General features: G+C 46.3%; 2 protein-coding genes and 1 long non-coding RNA gene across 4 annotated transcripts in view; 1 reads left to right on the top strand and 2 right to left on the bottom strand.

The window, feature by feature from the left end:
• Positions 1-20,846, top strand: part of LOC148685078 (uncharacterized) — a 76,334-nt gene that overhangs the window by 17,887 nt on the left and 37,601 nt on the right. For both annotated transcript variants that reach the window (XR_015951087.1, XR_015951088.1), the window contains exon 2: positions 10,998-11,113. This is a non-coding gene — a long non-coding RNA (uncharacterized LOC148685078). The remainder of the gene's footprint in view (positions 1-10,997; positions 11,114-20,846) is intronic.
• LOC148685079 (uncharacterized) lies at positions 3,793-4,647 on the bottom strand. Its single transcript, XM_088673563.1, has one exon. It carries the CDS (start codon positions 4,645-4,647, stop codon positions 3,793-3,795), a length of 855 nt encoding a protein of 284 aa, XP_088529689.1.
• Positions 11,051-19,972, bottom strand: LOC118088822 (acidic mammalian chitinase-like). Its single transcript, XM_035122930.3, has 11 exons — positions 19,914-19,972; positions 18,763-18,792; positions 17,751-17,952; positions 17,286-17,342; positions 16,996-17,161; positions 15,894-16,018; positions 14,392-14,515; positions 13,776-13,961; positions 13,006-13,125; positions 12,691-12,832; positions 11,051-11,343 (listed from the first exon to the last, which is right to left on the bottom strand). Exons 1-11 carry the CDS (start codon positions 19,936-19,938, stop codon positions 11,051-11,053), a joined length of 1,470 nt encoding a protein of 489 aa, XP_034978821.1. The 5' UTR covers positions 19,939-19,972.

A 20,846-nucleotide genomic window follows, 5' to 3' on the forward strand; every position in this document is an offset into this window, starting at 1 on the left:
CTGCGGGGAGAACCACGAGAGGAGGACCTGTCGTTTCCGCAACGCAGAGTGCAGGCAGTGCAGAAAATTGGGACACATCGCCCGGGTGTGTCGGGCTCGACCCACCCGTCGACAAGCATCAGATGACCGACCCAGGAGCCCCAGGTCACACGGCACCATGCACCAAGGCAACTCGACGGAGATCACGGACTACCAGGTATTCCAGTTGCCCCATCCCAGCACAGAGAAAATTTATATAGAGGTACAGATAGAGGGAGCCCCATGCCGCATGGAGCTGGACACGGGTTCAACTCTATCCATAATCTCGGCCCGAACATTAAGGGAACTGTGCCCTAATGGGGGTCCCAAACTAAGGCCGGCCCCATTCACCCTCCGGGACTTCCAGAAACGTAAGGTCCCTACAATGGGGGTGGGGACCTTCAGGGTGCAATATCGAGGGCGAAAGCAACAATTGGACTTGCTGGTAGTTAAGGGCCCCTACGTTAGCTTACTGGGACTGGCATGGTTTGGACCTCTGGGGCTAGCCGTTACCGGGGTGAACCGCACTAGCTTACAAGTGGACGTGGACGCCATATGCAAAGAGTTTCCAGGGGTTTTCGATGGGGCATTGGGACGATATACAGGACCCCCCATTGCCCTACAGCTAGACCCCGCTGTACGACCCATCAGGCACAAGGCCCGCCGGGTCCCGTTCGCCCTGAAACCCCGCATAGACGAGGAATTGGACCGACTCGTGGAGCAAGGAGTGCTGGAGCCGGTGCCCAACGCCCCCTGGGAAACTCCAATTGTCACACCCGTCAAGCCTAACGGTTCGGTCCGCATCTGTGCAGACTACAAATGCACCATAAACAAGGCTCTCACGGCCCATGCATACCCAGTGCCAGTGGTCAGCCATGTCCTCGCCACCCTGGCTGGGTCAAAAATCTTTGGCAAACTGGACTTGGCCCAAGCGTATCAACAGTTGCCTGTGGACGAAGCCACAGCAGAGGCTCAGACGATTGTGACGCACAGAGGGGCATTCAGAGTAAAGCGGCTGCAATTTGGCGTTAGCGTGGCACCAGGCATATTCCAGAATCTAATGGACTCTCTCCTTAAAGGGATTCCTGGCGTCACCCCCTTCTTCGATGATGTACTGATCGCCGGGCCCACACCAGAGGAATTTGAGGACCGCCTCCGCTCCGTCCTGCACCGTTTCCAGACGGCGGGCCTCAAGGTGAAGCGGGAAAAGTGTTTACTGGGAGTGCCGCAGGTGGACTTTCTGGGATTTAAGGTGGACGCAGAAGGGGTCCATCCAACCGGTGACAAGGTACGGACCATTTGTGAGGCCCCAGCGCCCAAGAGCAAGCCCGAACTTCAGTCATTCTTGGGACTATTGAACTTTTACCATGCCTTTCTTCCGCATAAGGCAGCGGTAGCGGAGCCCCTACACAGACTCCTAGATAAAAGGGCCCCTTGGGTGTGGGGCCAGCGACAAAGGGCCGCATTCCAGGCAGTCAAGGACTTGCTCGTCTCGAACTCGGTCTTGGCACACTTCGACGAGAGGCTGCCAGTGGTGCTGGCATGCGACGCCTCTCCCTATGGCATCGGCGCTGTCCTGGGACACCAACTCCCGGATGGAAGAGAGGTGCCGGTGGCATACTTCTCCCAGACGCTTGCTGCAGCCGAACGAAACTACTCACAGATTGACAAGGAGGGTCTGGCAATCGTGAAGGGCGTAAAAAAATTCCATGATTTCTTGTACGGGCGGCCCTTTACCATAGTGACTGACCACAAGCCGTTGCTTGGCCTGTTTGCCCCCGAGAAGCAGACCCCCCAAATGTTGTCTCCACGTGTCCTCAGGTGGTCAATTTTCCTTGCCGGCTACCAGTATGCACTAATCCACCGCCCTGGGAAGGCGATGGGCCACGCAGACGCCCTCAGCAGGCTACCACTACCAGAAACAGGCCCCGACCCAGCGCCTGCGCAAGAGGTTATGACCCTGGAGCTGCTTCCCGACCGACCCATTCAGGCACAAGAAGTTGCGCACCATTCCACAAAAGATAGGGTCATCTCCCGGGCCCTGGACTGGGTGTGGCGAGGATGGCCCAGCAGCAGCCCCGGGCCAGAATTCGCTGGCTACACAAACCGCAAACATGAACTGTCGGCCCACAAAGGGTGCCTGTTATGGGGAAGCAGGGTTGTTGTTCCCCAGCCCCTCCGCAAAAGGGTCCTCACAGCCCTACACGAGACACACCCAGGGGTAGTGAGGATGAAGGCCCTTGCCAGGAGTTATGTGTGGTGGCCGGGGATTGACAGAGAGATAGAGGCCTGGGTCCAACACTGCCAGACCTGCCAAGAATCCCGCCCGGATCCCCCAAGGGCCCCAGTCCAGCCCTGGGAGTCCGCCCGACATCCATGGTCACGCTTGCACGTGGACTTCGCTGGACCCTTCCAGGGAAAAACATTCTTCATAGTGGTGGATTCCTACACCAAATGGCTGGAGGTCGCACTGGTACCGTCCACTTCTACGGCGGCAGCCATCCGGGTACTACGTAAGCTTTTTGCAACCCACGGGCTCCCTGACACCCTCGTCTCGGACAATGGAACCGCATTCACGTCGGAGGAGTTCCAGACCTTCACAGCGCAGAACGCCATCCGCCACATCCGCTCAGCACCATTCCACCCTGCCACCAATGGCCAAGTGGAGCGCATGGTGCGGACCACCAAGGACAGCCTCCGCCGCATGACACAAGGGGACTGGGAATACCGCCTTGCCGCATTTCTTCTAGCACAGCACAGCACCCCAAGCACAACGACGGGCCGGAGCCCAGCTGAACTACTAATGGGCCGGCGCCTTGCAACTAGACTGGACCGACTTCACCCCGACAGAGCTCAGGATGAGGTAGTGGTGGGGAAAGGCAGGAACCCCCGGACATTTGTGGCCCAGGACGCAGTGTACGCAAAGAATTTTGGGGCAGGCCCAGCATGGGTACCCGCCACAGTCACCAAGGTGACCGGTCCCGTGTCGTACGAGGTACTAACGGAAGGGGGGCAATGTTGGCGCCGCCACTGCGACCAGCTACGGCGACGATTCCCAGGAGGAACCCGGGAGGAGAGCGGGACAGAGGGGTCCCAAGGGGACAGCAGGGCAGTGAGGCCTGTAGAGCGAGAGGGGTGGGCAGGGGAAGCAGAAGCAGAAGCAGTAGACACAGAGGGGCGCCCCGAGGCTGGAAGGACACCGGAACCAGAGCCACAACCTAGTGGTTCAGTGGCGCCAGACCAGACAGCCCCGGCACAGCCAGCAGCCTCGGAACACGAGCCAGAACCAGAACCCCTGACCAAGGAACACCCCAGGCCACAACGCACACGGAGGCGGCCAGCAGACCTTGGGGACTACGAATGCAACTTCCCGGGCAGGACTGGAACTTAGAGGGGAGGGGTGTTATGTACTGAGCTGAATCCTAGAACAATAGGATTCAGAAACAGCGGGAGCTACCCAATCCAACTCCAGGTGGAAGTGAATCCGCAACCTGATTGGCCTGCTGGAGCAGCCAATCAGGCGGCGGGCAGAAGTGAATCTGCTACCTGATTGGCCTGTAGGAGCAGCCAATCAGGCTGCAGGCAGAAGTCAATCCACAATATAATTGGCCCACAGGTGTAGCCCTGAAGTAGCCAATCACGCAAGGCCCATTGTGTAAATAATGTATATAAGCAGATGGTTTTGGGAAAAGAGCCATTCTTCTTCTCCTCTTCTCCTTGATGACTATGAGCTGAATAAAGAGCATGAAATTCGCTCTCGACTCCGAGTACATTTCAATGGCCAAATTGATTGCACTCCCAACATTTGATTTCTTTAGGATTAGTGTAATTATTTTTCCTCCCCTTCTCTTCATTTGTACTAGTGCTGCCTTGGGTTCTGTTTCCTTTCTCAGTCTCTGAGGAAAGGTTTCCCTTCACTGCCTGGGATTTGCTTTTGGGGGACCCCCACAGTTTCCCGCCAAAACTTGGGTCATCAAATCTATGGTCCCGTATTTCATTTATCTGATCAGCTAAATTAGCAACTTCTTGAAGGGTTCTAGGGTGTCTCTCTTTTATTAGATATCTTAATTGGCCGTGTATAGTTTCATAAAATTGTTCTAAAGCAAACACTTCTTTTATTTGTGATGTGGTACTGGCTTTCTCTGTGTCTAGCCACTTGGTGAGGTAATGTGAAATCTTGGTGCCCAGTTGAGCATATGTTTCCTCCTTCCCTTTCGTCACACTTCGGAACCTCTTTCTTAGCTGTTCTGAGGTAATTCCGAAATGGGTAAAAGTTATTTGTTTAAATAATTCAAAGTCGTTTGCTTGCTCTTCTGTCATATTAGCATAAATTTCAGCTAACTTTCCGCTAATTCTGGCCCTTAAAATGATCATTTTCTCCTCATCTTTTACTTGAAAATCTTTACAGGCTCTCTCAAATGATATTAGAAAAGCTTCTGGGTTATCTTTCTCCTTAAATTCAGGGAAACGTTTCAAATCTACCTTCCCTTGTGTTTGGGAATTAGTATTGTTGCTATTATTTTGATTTTCCTGAGCTGTTAATTCTAATTTTTTCATTTCAATTTGAAATTGCATTTCTTTCTCTCTCAGTTCTCTTTCCTCTCTTTCCCTCTCAATTGTTAACATCATCTCTTTCTCTCTCAGTTGTCTTTCCTCTCTTTCCCTCTCAAAAGTCATTTCTTTTTCTCTTAACTGATATTCTTCCTCTAATTTCCATCTCTCAAATTCCTCAGACATTTGTAGAACCCTCCCCTCAGATGGGGTTTCACTAACTGTTTCAACTCTAGGCTCTTCAATTTGTAAAGACCCATTTTCCTCCTGGGTTCTTTCAACAGAGGTTTCCCTCACAGCTGGTTTACTTTTCTTAGCTGGCATATTGTGTGAGAATCTCTATTAAGCTTAACAACTCTAGAGAAATTTCCTCTCAGTTTCTGTTCCTCTGGCTAGGCTCTTCAAGATTCCTGTCACAAAGTTGAGCTAGGGGTTTTCTCTCTCACCCTTTAGCTAACTTCCACTGACTCTGAATCTAACCCACAACCAGAACAGCTTTTGAGTTCTCTTCTCTTGTTGTTACAGCTTCTTCTCAGTACCTCAGAACCACACACTCACACCCCCAGGTTAGATAATTAATCCTCAGATTATCCTCCCCTCCAGGTAATGTTGTCCCTATTGGTACTAGTGTTCTAATTCGAACCCGATGCTGTCACTTTTGTAGCGTGATAAATCGCATCCCGACGCTGCCACCAGTTTATGTCGCGGTCACACTGACCTGCACATCACCCCCGGACGTTTGACGGTCTATTGGTGATGTGCCAACGACAAACAAATACTCTCAATCACTCACACACCTCAGACCAGGATATAGTAAAATAAAACAAGATGGTTTATTGAATGTTCTTATGCGTATTGGTTACTGTACAAAGCTTAAACGGTTTCAAAATCACAGATGGTTCCTATACCGGCCTAATACCTCTAAATAAGAATTACCGGCCTATTACCTCTAAAAATATAACTAATAATAATTATCACTAAACACATAACACTGTATCCTGTCTATCTCACTATTTAACAGCCACCACAATAATAACCAGCTCTTATCTTCACACCAACTCCTCTCATCTAACTCACTCTTCTCATCTAACTCTCCTGCCTGCCTGCATTCTTCCTATATACACCCTGCTTCTGGCTGGAGAGCTCCCATTGGTCGTTTCCCTCCCTGGCAACTTAACCCCTTCTAGGCCCTCTAGAGGTGAAACGCCACAATTGTCCATATATACTACAATTATTTTTTGCTGACTTAATAAAAAGAAGCCCAGATAACATAGTTCTTTTAAGGGAATGGTCATGTGAAAGCACTGTAGTGCATGTGAACAATGTCTCTTCATAGGTGACTTTCATTTTGCATTTTAAGTAATCTTTAGCATTTTGAATATTAAAGATACAAACAGCTTTACGTCTTTAATATGAAATCTTTTGGTTATACAGTTGACTTACGATGCACATGAGAGCTATGTGCTGGGGATGATGCTTAAAGCCAAAATTGTGCATGGTCAAATCAACCCTGGAACTGCCCCCAGGCAAGAATTTCTACCTGTTCAAAGCCAGTGTGCCAAGCAGGCCTTGCCCCCCTCACAAGGCAGAGAGTATCTCAGAGCATCTTAAGCAAAACAAAGAGCATAAAAGCTCTTTCTGCACCAGGTTTGCCCTCTGTGGAAAGAACTTTTAAGCTCTTTGCCTTGCATGCATTTAATTTGTGCCATGTCAGCTGGCTGGCGTCCAAGCACTTAAAACTCTGATGATGCAAGTTAAATGCATGTAAGTTGTGAGTCGACTGTATTCTATGACAGTCTTCCCCAACTTGGTTCTAGATACAGGTCAGTAGCTGTGTTGGTCTGCCGCAGTCAAAAAAATTTTTCGAAAAAATTGTCCAGTAGCACCTTAGAGAACATCTAAGTTTGTTCTGGGTATAAGCTTTCGTGTAAATGCACACTTCTTCAGATACACTGAAACAGAGGTCACCAGACCCTTATATATAGTGGGAGGGTGGGGTGGGTTTTTTTCTCAGAAGGGTAGTAGGAGATGGGTGATTGACTCAATGGTATGGTAAACCTGTTGACGATTGTTAACGACTGCAATTAGTCCTACAGGAAAAAGCAAGGGATAGTATGCAGATCACCAAAAATCACTTTAGCATATGTAATGAGACAAGAATCCAATATTTCTATTCAGACCAGGTCTTTTCATAGTTTTCAGTTTAGTAATTCAGTTGAGCAATGTCACTATAGAGTTAAGGACTGGATTCTTTGTCTTGCACCACGATGACTCAATAAAACCGTAAATGTTGTTAGGAGTCTTGATAACAAACGAGCGTAGTTAATTAAAACAGAGTTCACTGGAGCGGCGATCACAACCATACGTTCATAAATCAAAGATGTCCATTCTAAGGAGGGTGAGACCAGAAACAGCCGAACTTCCTCTTGTGACCAGGGGCGTAGGAAAGGAGGGACGATGGGGGTGTTCCGCCCCGGGAAGCACGATCCCGAAGGCGGCAGGGCGGTTGCCCGCCCTGCCCCCAGAACACACACCACACCCTGCCCCCGGAACATGTGGTATGCCCCTCCGGGCGGCGTGCCCCACCCCCGGTGCCGGAGCATGAAGCTCCGCCAGTGCTTGTGATGTATTTTGTCTTGAAGACCACCCATATGCCTAGACCTTGGGCTAAGGGGGTCAGCTCCCACCTCTTCCTCATTCTCTGAGAGTGTACTTCCATGGTCTTTCCTGCTCTCTGAGCTGCTTTTGTTTCTAGCCCCTGCAGTTTGTCCTTCACTGGCACACTGGCAAGCTGCCGTCTGACTCTCCGCAACTCTGCTATCAGTCGGCATTCCTAAGGGTGGGAGAGTTGGCTCTTGTCTATAATTCTCCTGTTTTGCAGTTAACCCTCTCTTTTCCGGGCTCCTTCCTTCACTGGGAGCTGGCTGCAAACTTCCCTTGGAGACTGGCTCATGCATGACAGATATGAACTTTTTGGTTTCTTCCCTGAGCTTAGATCCCCCATGCTTGACACCTAGATTCCCAATGACACAGTAAGCTAAATTTTGACTTAGCTCAGTACATTTGTAAAAAAGAATCTGGTATAGCAAAGTGAATGTGAACTCCTCTGTGAATTATAGAATTATAGAGTTGGAAGGGACCACAAGGATCATTTAGTCTAACCCCTTGCAATGCAGGAATCTTTTGCCCAGTGTGGGGTTCTGTATGGTTCTGGTAAACCATAGTTTGGCTTCCTGTGTTGTTCAAACCATCTCCCTCTCTCTTGCTTCCAGGTTCACCCTAAAATGAATTACGGTACTTCTGGTAGGCAGGCCCGAAGTCAATGGTTATACACAATGCCTATGCCAAACCTCTTACACCTGTAATCAATAAAAGTTGTGGTCTTATTTGACCCAAAGTACTGTTTTTTGCCTGGTTACTGTATTCTATAAGACTGGGTGGGTGGTGGTGTGGTGCCTGGGCACACAACACTCAGCTTTCTCTTGCCTCTGTGTCATGAAACTCAATAGGATATGATCACCTCCTCCCAAGGTTCCAAGTACTTCCACTTTGTGAATCAGTTCCTCCCTGTTGGTGAGGATCAGATCCAAGACAGATGATCCTCTTGTCAAGACATAGCTGCCAAGTACCCCATATTCCCCGGGAAACCCCCGTTTTTCCTTACAATTTCCCGGCGGTCTCCCGTTCGAGCTCCTCTCCTGTAAATCTCCCTTAAATCCGCTCCTGCCGGCAGCCATATTTCTGGTGCCGGTTTGCCCATCTATGGGCACCAGAAAATGGCCGTCGCTGGCGCCGGAAATAGCTTTTACGCATGCCTGGCGGCCATCTTAGGGGTGGCCGCATGGCCACCCCCAAGATGGCCGCCAGACAACTTCTGGTGCAACTTCCGGTGCCGCTGCTGCTGCTAATCCCGTATTTTTCTGTGGGAGACTTGGCAGGTATGCCTCTTGTTGCTTCTATGAAATTGTCAGAGAGGCAATGAAGGAATTTGTTGGACCTTACATTCGTGATAGAGTTGAGTTCCAACAGATATTGGGTACGTAGTTGAAGTTTCCTATAACTACTATATCTTTCCTTTTTGAATGTTTGGTAATCCGCTCTAGGAAGGCATTATCCAAGTCTTCAGTCTAGCTTAGAGGTCTAAAGTCAATGTTGTTTCCCTCTCCTACAGTTTTAACCATCTTGGGCCAACTGAGTATGCCAGTTTGTGTAACACAGTTAAATCTGGGGTGGGGAATTTATATAACTCAAAAGTTTGCATATCTACAAAGCTTTGCCCAATAAAATAAATTGTCTGGGACCAAGCATATCTTTGTAAGAGGGATCTGCTCTGTACTTTAGGATTTCAGGGTCAGTCAGTAGGGGCTTGTGGACAGACAGGTTTGCCTTGTGGTGAAAGGCTGGGCTATCTTTTCTAATTTTGACACTACATTTTCTACTTTTGCATCCATTATTTTCTCTGGTGGCAACACCTCTGAGATGACTACAAAGTGTAATGTTAGATCTAGATGCTATAAAATATAAAATGGTTGTGAAAATGAATTGATATTGATTCACCTATATTAGGAACTTTGTATTACCGGTAATTTCCAAGTGGTCAATGGGAAGAAAGTTTGGGAACCACTGATTTATGCTATAGTTTAACATTGCTTTATGACAGATTGCACCTCATTGTCAGTTTTTGGGTGCCAGGCTATGACATTTTGATTTACCCAGGCCTTTGGCAGGTAAGTTAGGTTCTGACCTTTTGGTGGGATGGGGTAGAACTGGTCTTATTGTGTTGTTGGATGAATATTTTAGAGATTTTGTATTCTGTGCTGCAGTGTTTCTCAACCTTTTTTGGGCCAAGGCACACTTGTTCCATGAAAAAAAAATCTCGAGGCACACCACCATTAAAAAAGTTAAAAAAATTAACTCTGTGCCGCCCTATATTGACTATATAATTATGACTGTAAGAAACACTTGCCAAAAAGATAGTAATTTGTGTCTCACTTAAGATTGTATTTTTAAAGTTTGGTTGTTAATTTAAAAGAAATAGTGAAGCTTTTGTTTCATTAGTTTGATGAATAAAAATGATGTCCTTTTATGATTATGTACTCAATAAATGGGGTTTTTTTGGGGGGGGGAATTCCCTGGATGCGCACTTTAATGAAATGTGTGGCGTACACCTATGCAAAATTGTTTTGCTGGGATTCTCGACAGGAAGTGCTGTGTCATTAATCGAAATGATTTAGCCTGCCTAAAATGAAAATACGTGTTAATATCATGACAGACTTATGCTGAAGAGTTTACTTTTCATCAATAAAAGTTTAAACACACCTACACGGAGTTCAGAGCCCCGCCGAGGGAGGAGGAGGAGGAGCGGACCCAGCGACACACCCGCCCCGCGGCCGCCTGCTTTGATCCCAGCCGGGTGCGTGGCGGCAGCCATGGCGGGAGAAGGGCCGCCGGCGGGAGCCAAGCACCTGCCTTGACGGCCCCTGGGCGCCCCGTGAGCTGCGCCGGGCTGCCAACGTCGGGAGAAGGAGACCTGGCTGGCAGAGTCGGGAGACCATGAGAGCCTCAGCCCTGCCCCCTCCCACACAGCGCGGACTCCGGCGGGCGCCTCGCGGCTGTCTGGAGGGCGCCGGACGACTCCCGACGTTCGGGAGAAACCGCCGGAGTCCACAGCTGCGCTTTGCGCATGCGCAAAGGACTCCCAAACGTCGGGAGCGTCAGCGTCAGCCCCTGCCCCCTCCCACACAGTGCGGCTGTGATGACGGGCGCCTCAGGCGCCGCGCGGCTCGGGAGTCGGGCACAACTGCCGCGGGCGCCGGACGACTGCCGCGGGCGCAGCGGCTCGGCGCCCCTGGCAGCCCGGCACCCTGGTGCATTGCAGGCGACAATTGCCCTTCTCGTCACCGCAGGTCGCGGCACACCAGTCAGCCGCGGAACAGCGGTTGAGAAACGCTGCTGTACTGTTTGTTAGGTTTTTTTTTTTTACTGTTGGTTGATTTTATCTTTTTGTGCTTTATCTTCTTAAATTGCTTTGATACTTTTTGTATAAAATGTAGATAATGATAGTTGATGTGAAAGGTAAATTTCCTTGAAGGTTTGTTGTTGTTGTTGTTGTTTCGCAATGCAGGGTCACCTGTTTTTGGATCCCCCTCTGTTGGGGGTCAGGTACATGCAGCCTCTGCAGGCCACATGATACTGTAACCAAAAGCAAAGGCCGGATAACATAGATTTAGGGGTACTGGTTCAACAGTCAACCAGGAAGCCAGTATCACAGGAAAGCTCCCCTTGGATTATGAGCTACATTTAGCCACATAATAAAACACTAGCAGGAAAAGCATGTGAAAAGAATAGCAAAGCCTGCATGCCATGCAAGTAAATTGACACAGAGGAAAGAGTTATGGGTTTTGCTGAATTTTATTTCACTTTTGCAGCTACATGGAATGTCGGATTGGGAAGACTATGGAGTTTTAAAAACCTGATCACTTCATGCCCAGTTGCAGCAGGAGCAGCTGGCATCAAAGACGAGACCCGTCTGGCAATGCTGCAGGTAAGTCCTGCCGTTCACACAGTGGTAAAAGCTGTTCTTGTCTGTTGGGTCTGGGTACAGGCCTCCGGCTCTGCTAGCACAGAATCCACTGCCTCCGCTGCTGGGGCTGCCACCGGAGCCACTGCTTGGGCTGCCACCAGAGCCACTGCTGGAACTGCCACCAGAGCTTCCACCACCACCGCTGGGGGCTGGTGGGATTGGCTCAATGGGCTTGGAAGGGGCTTTGCAACCTGGAAGAGAAGCAGAGGGCAAGCCATCTCAGCTGATTCGTCTCTCAAATAACCACTGCTGACTCAAAATGTGAATTGTACATCATTCTGAGCTTGATTTAAGGGATTCTGCCTACATGACATGTGTTTGGCTTGTTCCATAAAAAACCCTGCCTTGTACTTTCTCCCTAGTGGGTGATCCACCTCAATGTGAGTAGAGAAGGAGATCTCCTGATCTGCAGCTCCCATCAGTCCCAGCCAGCCTGGCTAATGGTCAGGGATTATGGGTACTGTAATCCTAAACACCTAGAGGGCACCACATTGTCTGCCTCTGTGCCAATCAGTCATGAGCACAAGGAAAATGCTTTTAAAAAAAATCTTATTTAAAAGACCTCTGATTTCTCATTCTACTCTTTTGTTGTTGTTGTTTAGTCGTTTAGTCGTGTCCGACTCTTCGTGACCCCATGGACCATAGCACGCCAGGCACCCCTGTCCTCCACTGCCTCCCGCAGTTTGGTCATTCTACTCTAGATCTGCACAACTTGTGATCCATTGAGCTGAATGCAGGTCACTAGCTATTAACTGTGGCCTGGCAGTTTTTTGAGAACTTGTCTTCTTCTATTTCCAAGCAGGTAGCAAGAACTGAAGGTTAATTCAACCTCTGCTTGGCTGTCATACACAGATGGTGGGTCATGAGTTGTACAGTCCAACTCAAATCCTTCCAGAACTTGGCTATCTGTGGAGTAGGTCAGGAACTACAGCTCAGTGGTAGAGAGCATGCTTTGCATGCAGGAGGTCCCTGCTTCAACCTTTGACATTTTTGGTTTAAAGGGTCCAGAACCTGGTGATGGGAAAGAACCTTGAGATCTGTGGTCTAGATGACACTGAGCTAGATGGGCTGATAGTCTGTCCTAGCATAAGGCAGCTTCCAATTATCACATAGGTTCTGCGTTCAGTGCCAGTGATATGATCTCCATAATATACCCTCTCTTTCACTCTGGCCTGCAGCAGCCCTTTCTCCCCAAGTTTTATTGGTCCCTGATTCTATAGCTGTGGTGAATTCTTCTTGGTTGTTTTGCCCCCATCCTTTAATAATGCATTTTATTTTTTTTTGCCCTTCGAAACCTTCCAAATCCAGTTGTTCTCATTCTCTTTCTTTATTTGTTTTTTAATGCTACCATTGATCAAAAAACGTATCAAGCATGTTCTAAACAGGCTTAAAAGTGACTTAGCTGACCTTGGTACCTCAGTTTGAAGGTTAGTTCTAAAATAAGCAACAGTGACTTGTTTTTTTTAACATTATGAACATTTGCTGGAACTTTGGCTTTCACAATCATTTTGAGAGCTTTTCCTGCTGTTGCTACTTACTAGCACTCTGCAGTCCAAGAGCGTTCTTCAGGGTGGTGATCAAGGGGTATTTGCCTTGGTTGCAGAAAGTACCAGTGAAGTCATCCAAGTCAAGAGACCAAACCATAGCACCTGCAAAGTTGTTCTTCTTCAACCACTCAGCCTGTCAGATGCGAAGAAAGATGGCCAAGTCAATCTACTATATAGAGAACCTGTACTTAGTGGCATTGCATCAGCCATAGTCCTCATACCTTGATTTCAAAACTCTTGATGAACCTACCAAGACATTCTAATGCACCAAAATGAATGTATGCTTTTGTGAGATTGGTACCATACCTTGATCTGGAAGCTCTTGATGTTGTCATACCCCAGCCACTCATTTCCCTTGTAGGCGTAAGGCACATCTTGAGAAGCATCCCAAGCTTGAGTGGCTCCATTCTTCAGGAAGGTGCAGATCTAACAAAGGAAACAAAAAAGGCATCTTGTAAATCATTACAGGACTCTTGTCTTGGTTGCTGTCTCATAATGCTATGTGCATAGTGCAGAGAAGTGAACTGAAAGTATCAATGCACAAATCTGCATAGGCTTCATAAAACATATAAGTATTTCCTCCATGGCTTAAAAAGGAGGCACAATGTGTATCAATGTGTATTGTTGGTTGCACAGTGACAAAAGTTTTATTATCTTGTCCTCAGTTATCTGAAATTCCTGCCTACCCCCCCCCCCCAAACCAGTGTGCCTTAGCCACATTACTTCATCTCAGTATAATCTTGAGCAGAAATGCTAAAACCCAGGGGCCCTAGCTAGTCATATCCATATAAAAAATGGTCCCTTGGTCCCTATGGAGGAATCCCCCCCCCCGGCTTTCTGTCTGGCACCAAGAAAAAAATCACCAGCTACTAAGCTTTAGAAACATTTTTTGCACCACTGGTTTTGTGCAAACAGCAGATTTTCCAAGCTATTAGGGCAAAAAATAGTTGTAGGATCTTTGTAGGATTTCTTATTTGATTAGCCTATCTTTAGAATTATAGTCATCATCTGTATAGTGTAAACTGAGTGACGCGAATAAATGTTTTAATGGATTGTGGTGGGTAAAGTGAACAAACCTCATAGTAAGCCCAGAAGCCAGCTTGTCTTGTATATGGTCCAGCAGGCCCAGCGCTTGTTGTGGGAGCACCAACAGCTGTGTTGGATGGGTCGCTGAGGATGAAGGTGTGTCCATAAGTTGGGAATCCAACAATGAGCTTCTCAGCTGGGGCACCATTCTTCTTCCAGTAGTTCATGGCATAGTCCTACAAAGGCAAATCATGTGTTACTCTCTGCTTGCAAAGTGGAATGTTAATTTTCTTCTTTTAAGTTTCTTCTTTTTCCACCCTTAAATTTGGTTCTCCACATTTCCGTATCAGCATATGATTTTTGTTAAAGTAAGCACTTTTGCCTTATACACATGTTTGTTTGTTTTTGCAAAGCAATTTTCCCTAATACAATGCCCTTTTGCATGTTACGTTCACTAGCGTATTATTTTTTAATGCACATCTTACCCTAGTATATGTACTTTTGACACATTATTTGCCTGAAGAATTGCACTGCAGTATTCAGAGAAGTGTGGATTTCAAGCGATGGCAATGTTTCAGTTTACGTGTTGTTTAATAAAGTGCAAATTAGGCAGATTGATCTTTAAATGTCTCCCCCAGCCCTACTGTACTTTCAACTTATACTTACAACATTGAAGTAGATGTTGCCACCAGTGTCTGCAGGACCTCTGTACAGAGGGCTGTTCTCTCCAGTGTATCTCTCCCAGGAGCCATGGAAGTCATAGGTCATCACATGGAAATAGTCCAGATACCTGTGAGGAGAATAAATGTATCTGTGTCCAATTCTTCTTCTTCTTGGCAACTATCAGCAATATGTTGAATAAACCCTATGCTTCTAAGGCTTTTGTAGTCTCACCTTCAATAAACATTACCTCTCTAGACCATAGTCCATTTTCTGCTATGCAGTAGCACCACCATTCTTTTTTCTGACTATATATGATAGCATCTGACGTATAATTAGACCCATAAATGCAGTTTCATAGTGTAAGCCCATCACAGGCCCAGTTTGCTCTTCAAAACTGAACATTATTTTTACTTCAACTGATTATATTTGGAATATTTGATCATTGGATATTTTTTTTAGCCCACCTTCTTAGGTTTGTCCTTCAGGATGAATATCTATAGCACTATCAATGTTTCGGTGATTTATTAAAGTAATCAACAGATGAAATAGTATCTGTGGCTGCCTTGTCTCCTGAAGTAACTCTGTGTACTAGGACTGGCTGTAAGGTACACTGTTCTCCTAAAACCAGACACTATGCTAATACCGCAGCTGCCTCTATGCCGATGATGCTGGCATAGTGATTTTACCAATGACACATACTGGCTTGGTTTCACTTTAATGCACAGTGTACAACTGATGAACAATACGACACACCAGGGCCGGCCCTACGTGCAGGCTAGGTGGTGCAGGGCACCACGGTGCCGGCCCGCCAGGAGGGTGCCGCGAGCTGCGCCCACCCGCTGGCCGGCCAGTCCGACGCGCAGCTGCGCCCATGGCAACCGTGCTGTGCCTGCCCGCCCGCCCGCTGCGCAGCAGCGCTTGTGGCAGCCACGCTGCGTGCGGCGCCCACCGCGCTGGGAAACGGGGCGGGAGGGCGCCGGAGGGATCCAGCGCACCACGGCGCCAGGGGTGCTTAAGACGACCCTGCGACACACATCAGATGATTCAAAATTACATTACATGTAAGGGTATCTTCACCTATGCATATACAAATGACAGAAGTTAAATTGAGAGAGAGAAAGAGAGAGAGAAAAAGAAAGAAAGAAAGAAAGAAAGAAAGAAAGAAAGGTAAAGGGATCCCTGACCATTAGGTCCAGTCATGACCGACTCTAGGCTTGCGGCGCTCATCTCACGTTATTGGCCGAGGGAGCCTGCGTACAGCTTCCAGGTCATGTGGCCAGCATGACAAAGCCGCTTCTGGCGAACCAGAGCAGCACACGGAAACGCCGTTTATCTTCCTGCTGTAGCAGTACAAGAGCTGGAACCGAGCAACGGGAGCTCACCCTGTCACGGGGATTCGAACCGCCGACCTTCTGATCGGCAAGCCCTAGGCTCTGTGGTTTAACCCACAGCGCCACCCGTGTCCCAGAGAGAGAGATACTAAGCACCTAAAATACTGTACTTACTGGCCAAGCTCAGGAATCTGGTAGCCTGACTCAATGTTGGAAAGACCAGCAGCAACAGCAGCAGTGACCATGAGTCTGGGTCTGTTCACTTGTTTGGCTTCCTTCTCAAAGGCTTCCAACATTTCCTACAAAGCAAACAGTAAGGTAAATGTGAACTTGTTACTGTTCGGGTTTTGAGCCAATCCTATGAATTTTAGTCAACAAAATCATTAAAGTGACAATTTCTTCTCATAAAAAATGCCTATGAATAAAAATTTCTTGAAAAAAGTAAGAGGTGGGGAACCTGTGGCCCTGCAGATGTTGTTGGTCTACCACCATCCCTGAATGCTAGCTTATGCCAACAACTGGAGGACCGCTAGTCGCCCCACTCCTGTTTTAGGTGTTGTCACAAGAAGCACCGTTTTAGAAGAGGCACCCACTTCTGTGTGAGATAGATGAAAGCCTGTCTCTTCTAAAATGATGCTCACAAATTTTGGTTTTTGCAGATAAGTTTGACCGAAATGCAGGAGGCAGTGGAAGACAGGAGTGCCTGGCGTGCTATGGTCCATGGGGTCACGAAGAGTCGGACACGACTAAACGACTAAACAACTAAACAACAACAATATTAAAAATAAAGACCCCATCAATCTGAGGCAATTTTTAATTTATAGCAAGGTTTTAAAAGATTGATAAAACCTATTAACTGAGTAATGGGACAGCTGTACACATGTTAACTTAGAAACAGGTCCCACCATCTTCTGTAGGGCTTACACCCAGGTGGTTGTGTGTAGGATAGCAGCATAAATGTTGTAGCCCTATGTAGCATTATTGTTATGCTGCTGTGGCAATGGGAGACCGCTGCTCATCTCTGCTGGTGAGAGTGACTTCCTTCCTTGACTTTAGGGAAGCAGTAGGCAATATGGTGCCCTCTATTGTGGACTACAACTCCCAACAGCTCAGCCAGCAATGGTCAACGCCGGTCAGGAGCAGTGGGTGTTGTGGTCCACAGTAGTATTTGGTTTTGGCCACCCTAGGTTAGGAGAATAAAGGCAGAGATAAATTGATGCTTCTCCAATTCTGGGTGGTGGTGGGGAAATAAGAACAACATAATCAGTGGTTTTACCTTAACCAATAAAGTAAAGAGGGACTTATCCTGAGGAGTGCTGCCTCTAGAGCCAGGGTACTCCCAGTCAAAGTCCAGCCCATCAAACTCGTACTGGCGCAAGAAAGTGATGACAGAGTTGATGAAGGTCTGGCGGGTCTCAGGAGTGGCAACCATTGCAGTAAATCTGTAATGTGGCCATAAGAGGGTAGAATAGAATTACTTATTATGTGCATTACTCTCTATTACTCTATTATGTGCATTCATCTCTATTACTAGGATGAAGTAAGGTATGTAAGCGTTCAACTTACGGTGCTGTTCCAAAGTTCCAGCCTCCAATCGCCAGAAGAGTCTTCAGGTCCCCATTCCTGTCATGGAAGAGATTGCAGAGATTAAATCTACCCTATTTCTGGAACAGGGAGTCCTGAGTTGGTGCCATCTTGGTATCCATTTTGTGTTTGCTTTTATAATCTTGAACCCCATTTTCTTATGACAGATGATCTGTCAAGTAGTCTAGAATGAATCACTTTTTATTATTGGTTTGCACCCCAACATCAGCTGAAAAACCTTGAAGTATCGTAGCTCCACATGTACTCAAACTTTCTTCCTTCTTTGTTCTATGTAGTGCTAGGTTCAGCTAAGTTACAACACTGGCCATTGGATCCCTCTGGGCAGGAAGGCATATAATAGTGCTTTCTGTTCCAGTTGAGCCTCATATAAACAATGCAGAAGCAGAATGTGGGAAGGGCGGGTGACCATTATTCATGGATACTCACTGGTTTTTCAAGCCATTGAAAGATTTATAAAGAGTGACGTCATTCCATTCAATGGTTGCAATCTCATTGTTGCGCATCCCAGCAAAGGCATAGATCAGGTGAGTACACAGACAAGGGTCAATGTTGTCGGGCTTGTATTTCCCAAGGCCTGGTCTGTATTGGCCCCAGTTGGTGAAGTAGCATGATAGCACATAGGCAGAACCTATCAAGACAAATAGGACAGGTTATAATAAAAGTTTAAATGGAATCGAGCAAGACTGAAGGGTGAGGAGAAGAAAGACAAGTGTGTATTTTCTTCAGCTATAATAAAACATATATATCTGCCAGGTCTTACCAGTAGTATATATTGCAGTTTTGGCATGTCATTATAGTAGGTGCAGAAGAGCATTCATTGCTGTGATATTTAGGAGGGATTGCTGCAATATTCTTAGAGATAGACACATACAGCTTAGTGTAATGTAAATGCACTAATTTTCTAAACATATTTTCTTTCAAAATATGCATTTCAAAATCCCCTTTAATGGTTTTGAAAGCTGTTTAATGGTTTTGAAAACTGTGTTGCAACGTTTAGAGAAATGCAAAATCCCATAAAGGGCTATGGGCTCCGCTGAAAAGACCACAGTCCGTCACTGTGGAGAATGTGGTGTTTTTATAATATTGGGTTTATTTACACATATATGCAACCTGCACCTGTGATGGAGGTGTTCATAGCATTAACACCCACAGAGGCTCTTGTTTCCCCCAAAATTACAGCCTTGGATTCAAATGGAAATCAAACATTGCTCTCAAGTGGTGCTTTACCTCTAGGTCACATCACTTCAACTCAACTCTAAACTAAGGCTTTTTCCTTCTAACTATCTATGAGTTGAGGGAAGGGCCCCACCCATTTGCTGTCTCACACAGAGTCCCTTTCCTTTGTTTTCTTTAATGGCCCATCACCCAGGCTGTCACTTCAACACAGGAAGTGGCCAGGTGAGACTTAGACATTAATTTAAAGAGCTGCTTTCCATACCTATTTGTGCATTCAGCAGGAGCACCAGACCTATAAAGAAAAAGGGAATCATTGGTAAATTAAATATGTATCAACTTTTATGAGTTGTTTAGAAATCATAGTGCTATTTAACTTTGAGAAGAGTGGCAAATAATTTCTGTTTTGATAAAAGAGTTTGTTGTAGGCCTTATATTGGCCCCTATGTTATATAGTTCAGGGGTCAGCAAACTTTTTCAGCAGGGGGCCAGTCCACTGTTCCTCAGACCTTGGGGGGGGGGCGGACTATATATTTTTTTGGGGGGGGGAGAGAATGAACAAATTCCTATGCCCCACAAATAACCCAGAGATGCATTTTAAATAAAAGCACACATTCTACTCATGTAAAAACATGCTGGTTCCCTGGACCGTCCGCGGGCCGGATTTAGAAGGTGATTGGGCCGGATCCAGCCCCCGGGCCTTAATTTGCCTACCCATGATATAGTTATTCAAACATGATTTAAAATAAAAGCACATTAACTGATAGAATTTTCAAATAAATTATGATGGAGGTATAATTTACTCTCTGCATGCTACTTGGAGGAGGAATAATTAATTTTCTTCCATAATTTGTACCTCAAAGGTATCCATGGGCTTCTTTGCTAAGTATTATGCAGGAATTTTCAAAAACTGAAATTAATAGTGGGGAAAGAAGGGGTTGATACAACTGAAGAAAAATCTGCAAGATTTTCAGTTGTCAGTATTACAGGGAACATACTTGGGTCTCCGGGAATTTCCTCCAACCTTATCTGGAGGCACAAGGGATTGAACCAGGGACTTTTCACATGCAAAGCATGTGCTTTTCCACTGAGCTATGGTCATTCTCCAATGGAGGGAATTCCTGCTTTCCAAATATCCCAAACAAAGAATGCTTTCTCTCCGCACTAAGGAATGGAGGGAAGCAACACTTCTGGTTTTGTAAGGAAATATGGTAGTGAATGAAATCTTTGCTATAGAATAGCAAGAATAGAATAAACCTGCTCAGTTATTTTGAAATCCATTCAGTTAATTAAAAGTTGTTCTCTTTTAAATACTAGAATATGCATGAAAAAGTAAAGAATGGGAATTACAGAATGAGTTTCTTCCACCAGTAGAGAAAAGATACAACATTTTATGAATTTCAGATTTGTACTTACCGGTAAGAAGCATCAACTTGGCCATCTTGGTCTCTGTACTGACCTAACATTGTTTCTCTCTTCCTTTTATACCATGCACTTGCCCTTCCACCTGTTCAGTGCCTTGTGATCAAAGCATCAGGTGATAGGAACATTCATCTAAAATTATTGGCACACAACAAATTCCAGTACCAGAACAAAGACACAATTAAAAAACCAAACTTAAGAAAACATGGTTATCAGTATTTTTTATTTTACCAGTGCTATTGGGATCCTGGTGGAATTAGATTGCAGTGTTTAAGTCCCATTAATTGAATGATAACATATAGAAGTCAGGACTGTATATTTGCTGTACCAATTCGCTTTTGATTGCACTTATAAATTGAGAACAAATACTTAGTTATATAACCCGTTTACTGAGGACTTTCAGCTATTTGTCCCAGTTACCTGATTGTTCCCTTGGAAAACTGAACTATGTGCATGTATTTTGTCTCTTTGTTTTTTAAAAATGATAATTTTTATTCATGTATTTTGTCTCTTTGAGGGGGCTGCTCTAGAAATGACAAGGATCTCCCAACCAGGAATACTCTCTGCCTCCCTGGTCTAGGTTTAACAAAACTATGCTTAGAAACTCTTGTTAGGCTTTCCTATGTCACAGGTGTAGAACCTGTGACCCTCCTAATAATGCTGGACTACAGATCCTATCACCCTTGGCCACCGATCATGCTGGCTGGAGTGGGTGGGAGCAGAAGAGTCTGCTGAATTAGAGCAAATGTCCTTCTAATCCAGCATCCAGTTCTCACAGTGGCCAGTCAGATGTCCATAAGCAGGACCTGAGTGCAACAACACTCCGCTTGTGATTCCCAGCAACTGGTATTCAGAGGCCTGTTACCTCCAACAGTAGAGGCAGAACGTAATCCGTGTGGCTTGTACCCTGCGTGAATTTATCTTACC

Source organism: Zootoca vivipara, chromosome 7 (assembly GCF_965207765.1).
Source record: "Zootoca vivipara chromosome 7, rZooViv2.hap1.1, whole genome shotgun sequence".
Lineage (NCBI taxonomy): Eukaryota > Metazoa > Chordata > Lepidosauria > Squamata > Lacertidae > Zootoca > Zootoca vivipara.